Raw genomic sequence first — 18,261 nt, forward strand, 5'->3', positions numbered from 1 at the left:
CCAGCAAATGTTACCATTTACTCCATCCCACCCTGCAGCAGACAGGCACAGCAGTGTGGCACCGAGGTTCTCACTTGGCAGCCACGCTGGTGGACCCGTACCAAGCCCCCGGTACAGAGTCCGTGCCAGGGCTATTGCCAAACCCTCTCCCCAGGTCCTTCCTGCTGACAGGGGCACTGTCACTCTCAGGTGATGCTACCTACACACATAGAAACAAGCACCATGGCCCATGATCAGCTGTGACTTATGTGATTTGTCTATTCCTTATTACAATTATTTACAGCTTATAGAAAGGGGGCTGCATTAAATCAGCCGTGTTTGCTTCCTCAGCCAGCTTGCAGTGCATTTAAAGAACCTATGTTTCCTTTGGTGAGCTCTACTTTTGATAAAGTGCATTGAACAATGCTGAATATTACAACACTTTTACTAATTAGTGAATTATGAATTACTTTGACTAATTAGTGAATTCCAGGATCAGCCATTTTACAGCTTTGCCTCGAAACAAGGGTAGGCTGGAAGACCTAGAGCTCCTTTCCTGTGTCTCTGAAGCCTGCCTCTGCAATACCTTCTCCCAGCACTGCAGAGCTTTCTTTCAAGACCTTTCCCATTTCCACTGATGCAGAATCCCTTAACCAGCTTTTCTTCAACCATTATTCAGCCCTGATTTCCAAGCATCTAATTTTAGCAGTCACTGTTGAACATCCTCTTGAGTTATTGTTAGAATGAAATGAGGATCATCTGACAGGAACATATCCTTGGTAAATACTGGGAAGGAATGCTTAAGGAGCTAGCACACCTTCCTGCATCATAATCAACAATCCTACTGCCCAGGGACACACCTTATCCCACCCTTTGTTTTCCTGGTACCTTGCATTTCCAATAGCAATTAAAGCACCAGCCTCAACTGTACTAGGCATATTTGGCTGTATCATTTTGCTCAGTTACTGTTTCAATAATCACTTTCAATTAGCCACAGGGATTTATTATTTGCTACTTTTAGGATCAATTCAGTTTTAAAGGCACCCGATTATACAGATCTATATTTGCATGACATCTTTCACTGGAGAATTTGTAAGTACTATGTAGAATGTGAATGAATTTCTGCTTGTCTGCAGCAATACTCCTTTTACAGACAGGACAACAGGGGCAGTGATTAGAAGACATGTCCAAACTCCCAGAGGAAATTTACACTGACACAGGAACCGCAGCTTCCAGTGGTGTGTGTTAACTATTACACCTGTGCTAATACAGACAGAGCAAGGTTGGCCACACAGGCACTAAAGGAGATGCAGATATGTAATTTGAAATGGTTGTCTCTCCTTCCACATAAACAGGCTCAAATACCAACTAGGCTTGGAGAGAAAGAAAAAAAAATTTTTTAAAAGCTTCTTATCAAATACCAAACAATTGGCCCTTCTCTGCTAATAAGAAAGAATGGCAGGGAAAGGTGTGGATTTTCTGAGAGGTCGGTATAGGAACAGATGGGGCTGGGATTTTGCCAGCGTGAGTTGCCAAGGCCCTTTATCACTGCTAAGAAGATCCAAGCTCCCAGCTCGTTCTTCACACAGCTTCCCTTCTCTGCATTTTACCTGCCAGGGCAATGCACCAGCGAAATCCATCCAGATGTGCTGAAAAACAAACAACACAGGGGAGCCAGCAGACTGGTGTTTCTCTCTTTTATTTAAAAACAGTGCTTCATTACCATTTGCAAAGGGTTAGGAAGGGTTTCCCCCCTTGCTTAGAGTTTATAAAAGCCAGCAACATGATCAATAATTTATACACATGGATAGTAATACAAAAAAAAGGAATAAAAGCTAAAGATCTAACTACTCCAACCTTCACAATTCCAGCTACTTGATAATAATAGGAACAACCCAATGAATACTGTATGGTCTGAAAGCTACTATACAATATGATACTTAACGAGGGAGGGCGGGAAGTTAAAGGCTGTCACAAAGCCCTGGGATGCAGATACTGCTTCTCCAGAGTCAGCAGGGAAATGGGACCCTGGGCAAGCGGCTCGGGCGTCCTAGGAAGTGATCCAGGGGAAGGGAACGCATCCCCCTCGGGACACGCCCTGTTCCCCAGGGTACCTGGAATGGGAGGTGCTGGGGAGACTGCGAGAAGGGGCAAGTCTGTTGCTGCCATTGGAGGTGCTGTGGCATCTCAGCCTCGCACTGAAAATCTCCAAGTCTCAAAGAGATCAGCCTGTGAGGTCAGTAAAATACTCCACCAGCTCTGTATCACTCTATAGCCCTGGTTCTCATTTGCTATCAGCCCCAGGTTTTAGCTCCAGCTATTTACAAGCAGGATTTATCATATTAAAAAAAAAAAACCAAAACAAACCAAAAACCAAACAAAGCCTAACAGAAACCCCAAACAAACAAACAAAAAAGAAAACCCAAGGAAATAAAACAAAACGAAGTCATATCCCCTAGGGTAAAAGAGGATGATTTTGTCACTTGATAATGCAGCCAAATTGAGCTGCCAAAACTACAACACTAGCACACACAAAATACTGTGAACAGAAAAAAATAGAAAACTATGACCAGAACTGAGACTACTAATGTGGGAGGCCTGATTTCTGTAAGGAATTTACTCCTCAGGGAAGCAACAAGCCCCTCCACCAGCAGAGAACTGGGAATCTGGCAAGAGATTTATTGACCCACTTCAGAACATCAACAAAAATTTAAAAAGAAAAACATTCCTAAGATTAATGGGCATTTTGCTGACTCTGACTGCCAGCCAAATGAATATCTTGATGGACGGCTTTAGACACCAGCAATCTCCTGGTGAAATCAGGCAAGGTTTTTGGCTGATGCATTCCTGCTCTATCACAAGTTGAGAGGCAGCATGGGAAGCTGGTCACCTGCACAAGCCTGGGCCAGCTGTAGCCCATGGCCCCAAGAGGACAGCCACAGGCAGAACTGGCAGCCCCAGCAAGAAGCTGTCTTCCAGGGTCAGCAGTGGCAACAGAGACGGCACTTGGCCATGCTGAGTCCCGTTCAGGCTGCCACTGATGCAGGCACTGCAGAGGGATGAGGGCTCTCCTGACAACTCCTGGCTGGAGCAAAGCAAACCAGGCACAAACCCCACAGCCTACTTGCAAAGGGCCCCATTTCACACTCTGGCTATCAGACTCCTTCTTGCCTTGTTGACTGGAGTTTTCATTGTAGAAGAGAAGTTTACTGGGGTTGGAGGGTGGAGAGGGCAATCAGTAAAGTGGGGATGCAGGGAACAGGCTTTTCAGACATTAACATCACCAAAAGTAGTGTTTTATGCAACAAAGAATCAAGTCTCACTGGTGTATACTACAAAATGTTTGACATTATCCAAGAGCATGTCAAAAATAAAAACACAAAGAAGTTTACATTGGATGTTCATCTTGTTCACTAGGTTGGTTTCCCCCCTCCTAATTTAAAACAGTGCAAACAGGTAAAACACTTTAAAAATCACCCCTCTACACCAAGGACAGCATTCCCTCAACCCTGCCAGGCTGGAGGGTCACAGGCAGCAGGTTCTCTGCCAGGCTGCCTGTGTGCTTTCCCTTTGGAGCTAGATTCAGCAAAAGCACTCCCCAGAGCTGTTGTTTGGGTTTCCCTTTATTAAATTCCTAAGTGCTCCCCAAACCTGTTTTCCACTTGCCTCCATCTTCGTGGCTAGGATGGGAAGATACAGATAGGGATGGGCTGGGGAAAAACACGGATAGAACTGGGAGGCTCTGCTTTGTATTCCCCACTGATAGAGCTCTGGGTGCTGGAATTGAAAGCCCAGCAGCCAGTGTCTCTCTTCAGACAGGGAAATGGCTTCATTAACCGTTCCACAACCAGCACTCAAGCCAGCTACTCAGAAATCCCTCCTCAGCTCCCTCTGTACACTTCACATCCATGGATCTCAAAACAGGTAAGAACAGGGATAAACTTCAACTTCACTTTAGGGACAGGGAAGCAAAGTCTAAAGTAGCAACATGACTGCCCCACAGAGACCCTTGAGGGGTCACTGACAGAGCCCTGTCTGAAACACAGGTCTCAGACTCCAGAGCCAGTGCTCCGTGCTGGGCAAGTCTGCTCCCTCTCAGGCACTGGAACAGCCAAGCCATAGCTATCTTTAAACATGGCTTTGTCTATCTGAACTCATGACACAGGACCCACCTAACTGCTTAACCTGGGAAAAGCTGGCTGCAGTAGGCTCATACCGAGCTCCCCATTGCCTCCAGGTCCTGTCATGGCTTTTCTTAGAAAAGCTAACTCACCTACAACAGTGCAGCCTCCCACACATGGGGACAGGACAACAGTTTGACAATGTGCTGGGCATCAATATAACTTATTCCCAGTAGAGAATATGCTATACCAGTGGTAGTTACTTTATACCAGCACAACTGTAACTGCAAGGAAATACAGACCAGCACATTAAATAAACCAAATCTTCAAACCAAAACTTCATCTGTATACCATCATGTGCCGGCTGGACCTATTGCAAGACAGCACAAGCAGCTACAGTTAAAGATACATTTTTTTTCTCTGCATCAAGAGGAATCCCAGATGTCACCAGACTAGAAGGTGACAAACAGCAAGCTATTTGCCAGGCTGCCTGTGCAGTTTCCCTCAGAAAGCCAAAGCCTGCTTTGCAAGGGACCTGTGACTGCAGACCCATGGCACGGACAAGCACTAGCTGCCATCATTCTAATAAGCCAGGGCCCAGTTCAATTTATTAAACGTAATTAATTTTGCATAGGGAGATATAGGCTTTGTCCTCACTTCTCCAGAGTCTCACAACACATCAGAGTGAAACTGGAGCTGCTGTTCACCAACACAGAAGAAAGGCTGAAGAGCTCTCCTGTCACACACAACACTCACTCAAGAAACCTTGCCATGCAAGTTTTTGGGAGGTCTGGTGCTTTGGACACCTGGAACCAGTGAGCTACTTCTGGCCCCCAGCCATGCAAGTGTCCCGGTGTCCCCTCTGCAGCTCAGTGCTGGGAGCAGGGAGCCAGGACATCAGCAAGCCCCCTCAGGGGATCTGTAGCATTAACTATGGAGCCACAGAGACACCGGCTGCTTAACGCACCAGAGAAGCCCGGCAGGGAGGGACCAGAGCAGGCCAGGCTGGGATACAGGAGGAATCAGGCTGGAAGGTCTTAGAACAGGTATTAGTCGGAGATCGGGGGAGCACGGCCCCCCAAAGGTTGGGTGCTTCTGCACTAAACCCCTCACATTCCTCATATCCTTGGGCGGGCTGAAGCTGCCATGCATAGACTCTGCCAGGAGGCAGAAATGGGGCTGGCCTCCCTACTCCCAGGGAGGCCAAATGGCAGGGGGGGATTGCAGGTGGCACTGCCAGGGCAGGGGAGGGCACTGAGGGTGGGAGAACCTGGCTTTTGGGGAGCTGCAGTCAGAACCAGCTGAACTGAATGTGGGAGAGGGGCAGTGGGGGAGCAGCTGCCCCAGGGGCTCTGCAGAGGCTCCTGGGCTCACAGCCTGAGGAACTGCCTGCAGGAAGGGAAGGGATGGCCTCGCTCAGGCCCTCCAGCCACAGTGCAGAGAACAAGTCCAGTAGAGGCTTTTGCTGCATCCCAGCTACACAAGTCCCCTGGCTGCTCTGCAGTGGAAATAACTCCCCTTGAATATTACTATCTCTACCACAAGTCCTCCCTCTTCTACCCCAACTCAGGCAGTAAAAACCCCCAAACACGCCGAGTCTCCCTCATTTCCTAGATTTTGTGAAAGCCCCAACACCCTGTTCTCCCCCTCCCTATTTTCAAGCTAAAGTATTTATATACAAACAACAAAAAAAAATTGTCATAACAGCAACAAACCAAACTTTGGCTTGGGAAAAAAAAAGTAAAAAACCAACAATAAAACCAGGAAAAAAAAAAGGTGGCCAACAGGCTGGCAGTTTGGTGTCCCCTTTATCTAGCAATTCCTCCAGAAAAATCAATAGCTTCAGGGTCTCTAGCTTAACTAATGATGTCCCCATTCTTCCCATTTGAGGTGCCTTCACTCTGCTGTGCAGAGAGGCTCCGTGTATCACTGGGGAAGAGCAAAAAATACACGGTTGTGTGTGGCTGGACCAGAACACTCCCCCAGGAGCGAGACCTCTGCTTGCTGATGTTGCTTAGTGTTAAACGCAGGAATTTTCCTATTCTGTATCAGTGGTGGATGGAAAAGCAGGTGTTCAACAGGAGCTGGAGAGGCTCCGCCAACACATCCGTACTCTGAGCTGCCCTTCTGAGGGCAGGGGCTCACCCCAGCACCAATCCATGGAGTCAAGGCAGCCCAGTACAATTACACTTCTGCATCTCTCCAGCATGCAATTAGAGCCTGCCTCTGACCACTGGGTTTACTGGGAGCACTCTAGGAGCCAGCAGCTGAACAGGGAGGTCTGGAGAGCAGCAACTCCACATCACATCACAGCTCACAGGCATCTAAGTGTGCTGTCTTTGAAACACAGTAAATTCTCTGTCTGTGAGAGCAGAAGGGAGATGGTCTTGGGAGTCGTGGACCCCTCAGCTAAATAGTTTCTATCCTTCCAAGTCTTCTAATACGTAGTGTCTATAAGGACTCAGCAGACCAGGTGCACAACTTTTTGTGAGAAGCTGGGCAAAACAAACCCAGGGGCTCCAATGCAGCTATGGAAGGGCCTGAAATAGCTTGTGGTAAGAAGTTCCTATGAATTCAGAGCTTGCATGAACTGCTTCTGCAATACAAAACTACTTCGGGATCACATGTAGATATAAAAGATCCTCTTCCCCCACACAAACCCACAAGCTTGTCCTTCACCTCGAGCAGCTTATGTGTGACTGGTTTTTCCTCACTCACGTTATTTGAAATAGATTACTTGCAGAAACACCTAAGCAGCCCAGGATGGACAGCAGCAGAGCCCCTGCAGGCTGGGCCTCAGAGTGTGTGCCACGCTCAACTCTTCTGCTCACTTTCTTCCTCTGCAAGGCTGCAGGTGCTTCACCTCCCCACGTTTAATCACTTGCTGTCCACAACAGGGGTACTCTGCGTGATCCTGCACTGCATCTGCCACTCCTCGAGGAATGAAGGGGTGGAAAGGGACAGCAAGAGAGAAAGATCTTCAAAAGGAGGAATGAAAACTGTGACAATTACAGCCACCTGCAGCAGACAAAAATCAGTGAGTAAAAGTTCTGTGTGTAGGGAAAAGATCATCCTTATCAAAAACTCCTTTCAAAGTCTTGTCCCCTATAGAACAGGTAACAGCTTGAAGTCTTTGGGCAGGTTGAGGGACTCTTCTCTTGCGAAGTCTAAAGTTCTGACACTGCTGAAACTGTCACAAACCTGTGAGCGTCAGATGGTGATCGAAACAAAGGAAGTCTCTGCATTTCCCCCATTTCCAAATGTAAATGACTATTTCCCACCAGCATTCAGGTCCCAGCCACAGCCAAAGAGTGCTTCCTTCTGCAGACCAGAAACACGGCAGGTGGAGACTTCTCCCTCACGTCCTCCTGTCTCACAGGCACCAAGCACCAGACCAGGGAAGTAACTCTGTCTGCGTGTTCCTGATTAATTGCATGATATCAGTTTCTAACAGCTTTCCTTATCGCTAATCGCCTTTTCCGTGATTGGCAGGATAAGCTACGCACCAACATACAGACACGGAAATGCATTATTTTTACCACAGTTAAAAAAACCCCGAAAGTGAAAACAAAAAACAAACAAACAAAAAAAAAAAAGCACAATCTTTGGAACAAAAGAATTAAAGGCAGAAATTTAAAGGAAAAAAAATACATATTCGAAGAACATAGTGAGGTATAAAAAAGTATTTTCTCTTTTGTTTTTTTTTGTTTTTCCTCCTCGACTTGCTATAGAGTTCCTCTACTAGTAAATATTGCAATAGCCAGGCCTCATGAACTGGGGGGGCTGTCCCGCTTGCAGGGGGCTCACGTCACTTCAGTAGGGGGCAAATCGGCTGTAGCCACCTCGGTATAAACTCGCCTGTAGAAATGAAACGGGAGAAGAAAAGGTTGTTAGGAGGAGAACTGTGAAGAGATATCCAGGACAGCACCCAAATGCTTCTGGAAGGACCTGCTCTGGCACTGACCCACCACCATGAGCACCTCTAAGAAGCAAGAAAGAACTCTGCCTGCAAAACCAAAGATGTGGCTCAGGAGGGCATGCTCATGGCCAGCCAGCTGGAGGTGAAGCTTGGCAAGTCTTGGTGGAAGGGAATTCAGTACCAGAGTGGGGACTCACCAGTCCTAATCTCAAGCCAGTTGTCCAGGCTGCCTTTAGAGACTGCGGAGACCGGGATTTCTAGGATGCTCTTCACCTCACCTCAAGGTAAAGGTCTAAAATAGATATGATGACTGGGTATCCTAGAACTACCTGGTTTTCCCTCATTGACCCTAAAGAGAACCCACATGATGAGCTGAGGCTGAAATGGAGGTGCTACACTGCAGATATCTATTTTTAGGTGTCTTTTTCTCTGAGCACATTTGTATTCCAGCCTTTGCAACAACACAGATACTGCGCTGGCTAGCAGATGGGCAAGCATGTGTTTTCAGCAAGCTGCTCCACTCCCCTCCGATGCCAGCATACCTCATCCTGCCCTTGCATAACTACTGCTGGCAGGCAGGACACCGCATCCTTCCACTAGTGCAAGAGGGAACCAAGTGAAGCAGCTTTGCTTCACTTGCAAGATGTCACAAGAACAACTTATTCCCTTGCTTTCCTAGAACTAAAAATGGCAAAAACGGGTATCCTGAATCTCTAACTATTGCTGATTTTTGTTCTATGTATCACCTCAATACAGTTCTACTGATTCACCAACAGTGCTCTGGCTCCTGACAGCTCTGTTTGCTATTCCTTTTCATTTTTCATGGTACTGGATGATGTGCAAGACCGAGTAATAACTGGTCTCCTACAGCCCGGCTCCTTTATAAGTGTACACATAGACATGAATGTGGAACAACTGGGAACCCAGCACTGCTGCTAAGGACCTCCTCCCTCAAGAAAGAAGTTTTTCTGGGTTTGTGAAGTTTCATTGCATGATACCTAGTGGCTGTTCCCCATGCTGGAAATGAGAAACAGCACAAGAAAGAAAATCCCACTTACCACAGCGCCAACTCCGTAGCTAGCGGCAGGGGCAAGGGCATGGTAAGGATCTGCTGTGTACACCCTGCCATAACTGAAGAGAGGGAGAAAAGATATAAAAAGAAAAAAAAGTCACTTGGGAGGGGCAGAGTAATAGCTGTCTGGCCACAGGTAATGGAAGCAGCAGCATGCCCTTGCACACACATGTATGCATCCATGCACACACAGGCACGCAGGCAGCTCCTCTGCAGAGAGATCCTCTGAGCATGCTGCCATGCATTGTATGAGATGGGCAAGAGAACAGCCTGCCAGGAGGAATGTGACACAGGCCATGAGCCTGACCTGCAGGAAATAGGTCAGCACCTTTGAAATGTCAGCTAGTGCATCCCTTACCTTTGGGTAATTGCATGATGCAGTTGGGGACCAGAGTGACTGCTGGCACTAGTGCTACTGGCACAGTAACAGCCACTAAATGAAAGCAGCAAGGGATTCTCCACTATGGGAGGAGTATAAACTTTAATGTGCTAGGATTAAAACACGGCCTCACTGCACAGGCAATGAAAAATCTTAAGGCAAGCACTCTGATCAAGACAATCCTTTGTACCTATTCAGAGCTGCATGCTAAAACATCCTAGAGCACTGCATGAGCCGAGTCATTTTTACTTTATGGGGAGAGAAACGCACCCAGTGATTTAGTAGCCTGCCCAAAGCCAGATCTCCAACTCTGAGGCTGTAACCACACTGCCTGCTTTGTGCAGAGGAGAATCACAATGATAGGGAGGAGGTCAGGATTTGTGCCAGCTCACATACACTGAGGGCAATACTGTCCAGGAGAAGAGACAAACCGTGCACTCAAGTCTTCTGTGTTGGGTGGTGCATGCATGTGTGCACATGCGAGTGCAGGTCAGACAAAGAAATGGGGGAAAGAAGCAGAAGTTCTGTGATGGATCAATGCTCCTTGAATCCCTGAGCACAGCAAGCTAGCCCCCATGGACACCTCTCCCTTACATACCCATCGCTGTAAGCTGCTGCAGCGGCTGCAGCGGCCGTGGCTGCTGTTGCAGTAGCAGGCTGTGCATATCTGTAGGCTGCATATCCACCCTGCAGGAGAGAAGAGAACTGACTTTACAGATACCTGTCCACCCATACAGAGCATTAAAAACAAAATTAAAAAAAAGTCACACACGTCACAAGGAAAGGAAGTGTTTCAAACTGCATCAGCTCCCATGTCATGTCAATCACAAGCATCACCCATTAATTCATGTATATTGCTTTCCTTAGAGGGACCAGGCCCTTCCATTATCCTCTTTAGCAAAAGGAATACACTAAAGGAAGACTGAGCATTGTTACAACCCTACAGAAAATGCAATTTGGCATGGAGGAAATGGAAACTAGGAAAGACCCAGAATCTTGCATGAAAGGTAATTTTTATGACCCCTTCCTCTTAAGGGGGGGAAATCAGAGGTGAATACTTTCTATGAAGTATTTTAAAAAGGGAACCATTCAGAGAAATTCCTACTTTTTTTTTTTTTATCCTCTCTCTTTTACAGCCAGGAAAACCCAAAAGGCTAGAATTTAATTGGGTCCACATGTGCAAAAGTATCAGTAGTCAGAGGTGAAAAGTAATCAGGAAAAAGATGGTCAGAGAAGACAGTCCCCATTGGTTTCAGGGCTGTCAACAACCAAACCAATATTGAGGCCAGCCAGTCTGTTCTCCCCTCCTCTCCATATAAGAAAGAAACAGGTCAAGAGAATTATGCCAGAACAGCCTGTTCTGCTGCTGTATTGCTGCCCATGATACACACCTGTAGCAAAGGTGATCAGAGGTAGTTACTAAAGATGTACTTAACATCTGTGTTGTCAAAATGTGAATTCTGACTCAGAGAAGACCTGTGAGTCTCCTCCTGAGACTCCCACAAGGAGCTCTTGGGGCAGAGCAAGGCCTGCAGTACTGGAAGACCAAGGCCAGGCATCTTTCAGATCAGGGACAAAGGTGGCATAGCGGGCAGCAAATAGGGCTCTGAAGCCCTGGTTAGATCCCTATTGTATTTCTGAACACTTTTTTTAACTTGGGGTGAAGGCTTGGTAAATGAACCATAGTTTTGACTTTCTAGAAACACAATGAGCCATAATAAACATCAGAAAATTCCAGATTGCTTCTGGCTTTTTTTTTCTTTTTTCTTCCAATTGACATTTCAGGGTTTGAAGGACCAGAAGGCAGAGTTATGCTCTTCACCTCTAGAATAAGCTCAACATACCTCTACCATTTCTTCCCTATATATCTTTTGCATAAATGTAACTGACTAAGAGTACAAGATCAGCTCCACTACAGAACTCTGTCTTTGCTCAACAGTGCTCAATCTGGACCTGGGTAGCTTTTAAATTAGAAATAGTGATTTTAAATTAATATTGATTTCTTTCATGTGGTCTGCATTAGCCCTGTGAAGGCTGATGTGCTATCCAAAACATGTTTGCAGATCCTTTCCTACTCCAGAGAAAAGAGAGTTGCAGCCTCTTCAATCTTCCAGTTAACAGGAGAAAAAGCAACACAGATGTAAAAAGCAACACCTGTGAACCATCACCACATGGCATGGAAAAGATGCCATGTTACAGTTTAGCCCTTTTAGTCTCACCTGGCTGTTTCAAATCCTGCATTTTGGACTGACAGTTGGGGATGTTTACCTTGGTTTTGCCATGCTATCATTGTACCACCATGTAAAACATGACAGAGGCCAGGGGAATGAGGGGCAGCCTTAATCCAAATCCAACCTTCATTAACCTCACCAAATTAAGACAAAGCTTTGTATCAATGCCATTGCAGTATTTCCCTTAGGCTATATGCTTCCTTGAACCCTTGGGTCGTCACTTGGGCACAGTGTAGGAGGCATTTTCTCCAGGCACTGCCTTCCACGGGGCAGCTGGCCTTAGCAGGCACCCTTGATTCCTGCTCTGCCCCACACTTCACTTGCCAGTCACATTTCAGACCAGAACCTGCTTCAAATGTGCCTGGCACATACTCTGAACATGACAGCAAGATGCAGTTTGAAACCAAAAAGGCTTATCATATAATTGTCTTTTAACTCATGTCTCTCATAAAGGAAAATGAAACAGAACAAAACCAAACCAAACAAAAAAAAAAAAAAAAAAAAAAAAAAAAAAAAAAAAAGAAAAAAGAAAAAAAGAAGAAGGAGAAAGAAGGGTTGGAATCAGGTGTGGGAGGGGGAACGGAGTAACATTTATTAATCAAAATTAAAAACTAAGCATGCTGACATCTGGAGCTAGAACAACCAGCAAAGTCACCACGTTCAGACTCATATTGGCTAGTTCTATCCATCCCAGCATTCTCTTGGGACAGCAGTTTGCCCTAGGCTCTACCACAAGCTCAGTGAAGTACACAGCCTCAAGTACTAGAGCGTGCAGCCACAACAACCTGCTATTACGGAAACAGTCAGTCACCACTGGAGTTAACATTCCAACCTCAAGGACTCCCGCAGCCCCGCCCTCACCCCCCAGAATGGCTCCCACCCCAGCCCTGTCCCACACCACAAGGTTAATAATTATAACAAGCAATAACCCATCTGTTATATCAGAGAAGGGAACAGAGACTCCACTGAGAGATTTAGAGCGGGATGTTAACATTTCTTCAGTCAACTGCACAACAAACAAAAAAAAAACAAAACAAAACAAAAAAACAGGAGAAATAATTCATTGGAGAAATGAAGTTAAGAAATAGCTGACGTGTATTGCTTTTTAATCATGCACTGATGCAAAATTGAAGCTACTGGTTATTTAAAAAAGGAAAAAATAATCTCGGGATAGAGGTACACACATACAGGCAGACCTGCTCACTTCAAAGCAATCTGCAAAGTCTACTTTTGTGTACTTCAAATAAAACCAAAAATGGGGATCATAATGGCCATGGTGCATTCCTGTCATAGGAGCAATGAGTGTGGACAGCTGGGAGATTTCTGAGAAGGGATGTATTTAGCATGACCAGCAGGTCCAAATACACCAAAATAGGGTGAAGGAAAGAGGAAGAACTGTTGCAACTGTAATTTGTTTTTACATAAATCCTTTCACCAAGCTCTGGGACCGTACAGAGCAGGCACTGTACAGGTTGCCTTACCCAGCTGATGCTCCTGTTCTCCACAACCCAGGATCCACCTATATAATTCAATAAATGCATCTAAAGCCTGTTCAGCTTGTCCAATGCACCAGATATTCTCTCCTGCTATTCCTTTCCACACAAAACCTGTAACTGATATGCAGAGCTCATCTGCAAGGTCCTAAGACCCCTAGTTATTTCTGGCGCCACCCACTTCAGGTACTCCAGTAAATAAAAAATATAACAGCATAGAGCATCTGCAACCACAGCAACAAAGAGGGAAAAATGTGTTTCCAAATGAAAGAAAGAATTATTAAAAAAAAAAAAAAAAAAGAAAGAAAAAAAGGCCCTTGCCAGCTTCAACACATTCCTTCAGTGCCACAGCCAAACTGCAACAGAAGACACCAATGAGTGGCATAGTGCCTGAAACCCAGGACAGCCATGCAAACTCCCACTCCACCTATTTGATTCCACAGGGACAGGTTATCCATACAGATTCTGGTTTTAAAAACCTTCAGTCTCATCTCAAAGGAAGTAAGTGTGGCTGAGCTTCTTGTGCAAATGTTATGTCTGAGACGTTTCTATCAATGGGACACTTTAATTACTGCCTCCATAAGGGAATGAGAACTAGAGAGAAGGCCTATGCATTGTCACTGGGCATTAGAAACAACCAAAAGGACTGTGCAAATTAAGATTAGCCCTTTTTGGTACAGGCTTTTGGATTGTCTGGGGACCATGTGAGAGAAATGAACAGCAGCCTAAATGCTGCTTATCCTGATTCAAGTTCTCTTTCTCTGTCTATCTGGCATTCCAGTCTTGCTGGGGTTATGCTGGATCCCTTTCCCCATGTAGTGCTTGAGCCTACAGACCTGAGCTGTCCAACAGCTGTATTGCTTGGGTATGAACAAAAGCTCAATTTAGAATTACTCTTCTGTGATGTTACTGTACTTGGCTCATCAACAAAGCAATATTTTACTTTAAATTCCTTCTTTAACATTAGATGGCAGCTTTTTCAGTATTGTCTTATATTTTCTGAAGTAAGACAAACATGGGAAAACAACATCTACGGGAAGCTGCAATGCCAACTAAAGCAGCATTCCAATTACTGAGTATGTTAATGAAAAGAAATTGGCATTTTATGCAGTTCAGCTCACGTACATCTTCTCCACCATTCTTCAAGTCCGTATCAGGTGATCAATCCAACATGAGCAAGAAGAAATCCAAAACTAGAGCTTACTATGCAAGTGTGGTATAAATCTCCCTTTTCTTTTCCCCATCCTGCCTTAGAACGGCACACAAAGTATGTCACTGTTCTCTTTACTCCAAGAGCCTTTCTGCCCCTAGGACACAAGTGTGTCCATAACCCTAGAGAAATATGGAACTCATGGTACCAGTTCGGTACATTTTACTGCTTGCCAGGTTTAGGCAGCAAGCCCAATTTTAGGGTCTTTTATTTGTCATCTCTCAGATGTGTCTTCTCCACCCCCATACTTCCATACAACAGAAGTTAAGAAGCAGAAAGGGCTAGAACCGCTTCTGGTATTTCTGTATTAGGAGGGTGGCATACGTGCACCAGGAATGAGCATGAATGAATTAGAAGAGGTGACAGGACAACGGTGTCCATTGCAGCAGGTGCTACTACATGGTAATGGGACAAGCATGACCTTGTTAACCTTTCCACTGAATTAAAGTTTTGTTGGTTTTTAGTTTTTGGTTGGTTTTTGGTAGTTTTTTTTATTTTGAGTGAAATGCCACTTGGTATGAAATCTGGACACACGCCACCCTGCTGCAGCGGGGGCTTGGCTCACACGTGAGTCTGCGCTGCTCTAAAAAAAGCCTCTGTTCCCATCTCTAATGTGGTGCTGGAATGGTTAGTATAATTCAGTTTTTTCCACTGCAATCCACAATCTGATTGGTTGGCAGGTCACACTGGCACTCCTACCTGAGGTATTTTAGCGCTAATGATTGGTTCCTGTAAGACTATTCTATAACAGAACACAGGAAGAGCAGTTCAAAAAAACACAGCTGTGGAAAGAAACAATCATACATACAGCCCACAGCGGGGCTCACCAGCCTTTTCTTTCCAGTGGATGCAAGCACGCTTTTCACAGGCAGGAGCAGTCTTGGCACAGGTGGGTTTGTTTGGGTTCCCCCCCCGCCACCCAGATTGACCCCATCGTAGAAGAAAGATAACCTTTCTTATGATCCGAAATGAAGCCCTCTGCATCCTGGGGCAGCTTGTTTTATCAATTCAGGTGTCTTGCCAGAGTGGGACGCATCCAACAACAGATGGAATGCCTTCTTCACAGAAGAAATGGCTAGCAGGATGGTTGCCCCAGGAAAGAAAAAAGGAGTGAGGAAAAGGAGGAGGAGGAAAATGAGAAATCGGTGCATAGCATTATGCAGAAAAAGCAGCCCAAACTTGGGACACTTCCCTTTCATCTCACCTACCATTAATCACTCCCTGCCAGCTCAGCTCCTTTCAACAACCTTATGGACTCAGAAATCTTAAGAGAACCTCGATTTAACTTCCCCCCAGTCCTAACTGAAATATCCTCTGCCATACCTTCTGGAATCTGGGTAAACCTATCACAGCAACCAGAGGGATAGAAGCTCTGCAGTGAAAAGCACAACAAATCAGTGAGACACAGGGACATTGAAGTCATTCCACCTGTGCCAAGCAAACTGTTTGGAAGGGCAACTTCAAGTTTGGATAATGATAACTTTTTCCTGAGCTCCATTGGAGGGCTCTGGCCAGCAGTAACACAGGTAAAAGCATCACCATCTACTTTGATGCAGTCCTCTCTTCTATATCCTGCTTTCTGATTGTGACACCACTGCCACCAACAGCAAAGTCATCAGAAATCCACCTAATGGTTCTAACCTGACCTGGGGGCTTGGCTCTGTGTTACATGGTGGCACTGCTCTGCAGCACCAAGTGGTTACAGGTGTTCTTCACTGCTGAAGTTTCTGTCCTTACATGTTATATGAGCCTCTCCTCCCCAACAAAAGCTCTGAAGAAGCTTTCTCAAAAGTAGGGAGTAACCCAGGCCAGACTTCCCTTTCAACATGGCAGCCTTTTATATGGCACACTCTGTGGGAAGAGGCACTAAGCACCACTCATTTTCTTGGTTACGTGCCATAGCAAAGTCAGTGTCTGTAAAGGCAGTGCTTTAGGAGTGAGGCAGGAAAACACAGAACCTTCTGTAGTCCTTGACACAGCTTTATAAAGAAATACTTGACTAGGCAGATCAATCTTTAAAGAACTGCACGCACAACAGTATATGGAAGAGTGAAGAAATGCACGCAGTTCTCTCTATCTCAGAGAGCACATCTTCCAACTGCTCTACCTGGGCTGGAAAAAGCACCTGTCCAGAACTTCCTCCTCCATATAAGCCAACAAAATCCAAAAGCTAGTTCCATCCATTATCCTGAATCTAACCCCAGGGTCCTCTTTATAAATGGCAGGAATAGCACCTTCAAAGGAGCGGGACTGTGAAATTCGTGCTGACAATTGTGTCACTACCCAAACTGTACAAAACTTCCCAGCTCCAGAGAGCTATGACCTACAATGCCACAATTAGGAACTCTGATAAAGCCAGGCAGGCTATGAGTTGCAGTGGCAGCTGAACATTTTGGCTTTGAAAGGCAAGTTCCTACCATATTCCTGCTCTGCAACAGCTCTCCCTTGAAGAGGAAAGCACTTTTCTCACTGGCCAGTTCAAATACCTCCATCCACAACCCACCTATGTACACACAGACCCCCTGGAGATTTGCAATACAGACTGACTGGCTAGGACAAAGACAATGACAGGACAAAGTATCCCATGATATAATAGCTAATTCCCCAACAGGAGGAGGCTGCTGACTCTTGTAACTGAACATCTCCACATATTTGTACTTTACAATTCCCTGAAGAGGTGAGAGAATCTAGCCTATTTAGGTGCCATTCCTACCAGCAAAATGAGATGTCAGTTTTCACTCTAGCATCTCAGCCTCCATTTTTAATCAGTCCCAGTGTCTTCCCCAAAGGGATAATCTCCACATCCCAGTAGCACATGAATATTTTTAAACATACAACTTGTTCAGTGTAGTGTGGGCTACACAAATCAAACCCAAAAGGGCCCCAAGAGGGAAGAGAAAGGGGAGGGAAGAGGGGGAGAAGGAAAGGGAAGGTCTGAGGCTAAACCAGTCCTGTTATTTTTATATCCAAATTATGTAAATGAGAGAAGTGTTGAGAGAAATTTTAATTTGCTAATCATCTCTCAGGTTGATTAGTACCAGTGTGCATGTGGGGGACAGGACACCAAATAAACTGACCCTGGCAATGATCAGGAAACCCAAAGGTCTTGCACCCAGGGGCAAGCGCAGTGACAGAGAAGCATGCTTGCATTCCTAAATATATAAATATATATATCCACAAGGAAGAAGAAAATTAAAGTAAATGATATTTAAAAAACCAAACCAAACAAACAAACCAAAAGAAAAAGAAAACAAAACAAAAAAAGGCTGGCTTGTCAGGGGTTGGGGATAAAGAAGGCTCCGGTGTGTGTACTTACATAGAGGTCAGCACCGTAAAATCCGTCCTGGTAAACCACACTGCAGAAAATCCACACAAAAACAAAAACAAAAAAAGAAAACAAAAGAAAAGAAAAAAAAAACAAACAAAAACAAAAGAACAGAAAACACATTCCGGTTATTGAGGACGGCAGCATGCACATGCGTTTTACACAGGCAGGTGATGTATGAATCCACAACCTGGGCTTTTGGCAGGAGCAAATCAGCAAGAGAACGTGTGTGCGCACGCACGGCTCCAAGTCATCTTCCATGGCATGCAAAGGGGCAGGGGGTGGGCACAGGGGGAGACAGTATGCAAAGGAGAGACGGAGGGGAACCACCATCTTGTACAGCAAATATTGACTCAAAAAGATCTGACGTCCTGAAGAGAGACACAAGGGTACAGAAACCTCCACTCTGGTTATTTTCCTGGAATGATTTTAGTTACCCCCTAAAACACATGGAAACATTGGCTTCATGAAGTGGGCTTGTGAAATTGAGGAGCCCTTCACAGAAGGCATCCCACAGGGGCTGGAGTCACCT

At 45.5% G+C, this 18,261-nt stretch overlaps 1 protein-coding gene across 1 annotated transcript in view; it reads right to left on the reverse strand.

Annotated features, from left to right (window-relative positions):
- Window positions 1-1,661: 1,661 nt before the first annotated feature.
- The window catches only part of RBFOX2 (RNA binding fox-1 homolog 2), a 170,386-nt gene continuing 153,786 nt past the window's right edge, over window positions 1,662-18,261 (reverse strand). The window contains 4 exon segments of the mRNA XM_030959453.1: window positions 1,662-7,958; window positions 9,078-9,150; window positions 10,069-10,157; window positions 17,721-17,760. Of these exon segments, the coding sequence (XP_030815313.1) occupies window positions 7,914-7,958; window positions 9,078-9,150; window positions 10,069-10,157; window positions 17,721-17,760 (247 nt within the window). The 3' untranslated portion in view covers window positions 1,662-7,913.

The sequence above is a fragment of the Camarhynchus parvulus genome, chromosome 1A (genome assembly GCF_901933205.1).
Source record: "Camarhynchus parvulus chromosome 1A, STF_HiC, whole genome shotgun sequence".
Taxonomy (NCBI): Eukaryota; Metazoa; Chordata; class Aves; order Passeriformes; family Thraupidae; genus Camarhynchus; species Camarhynchus parvulus.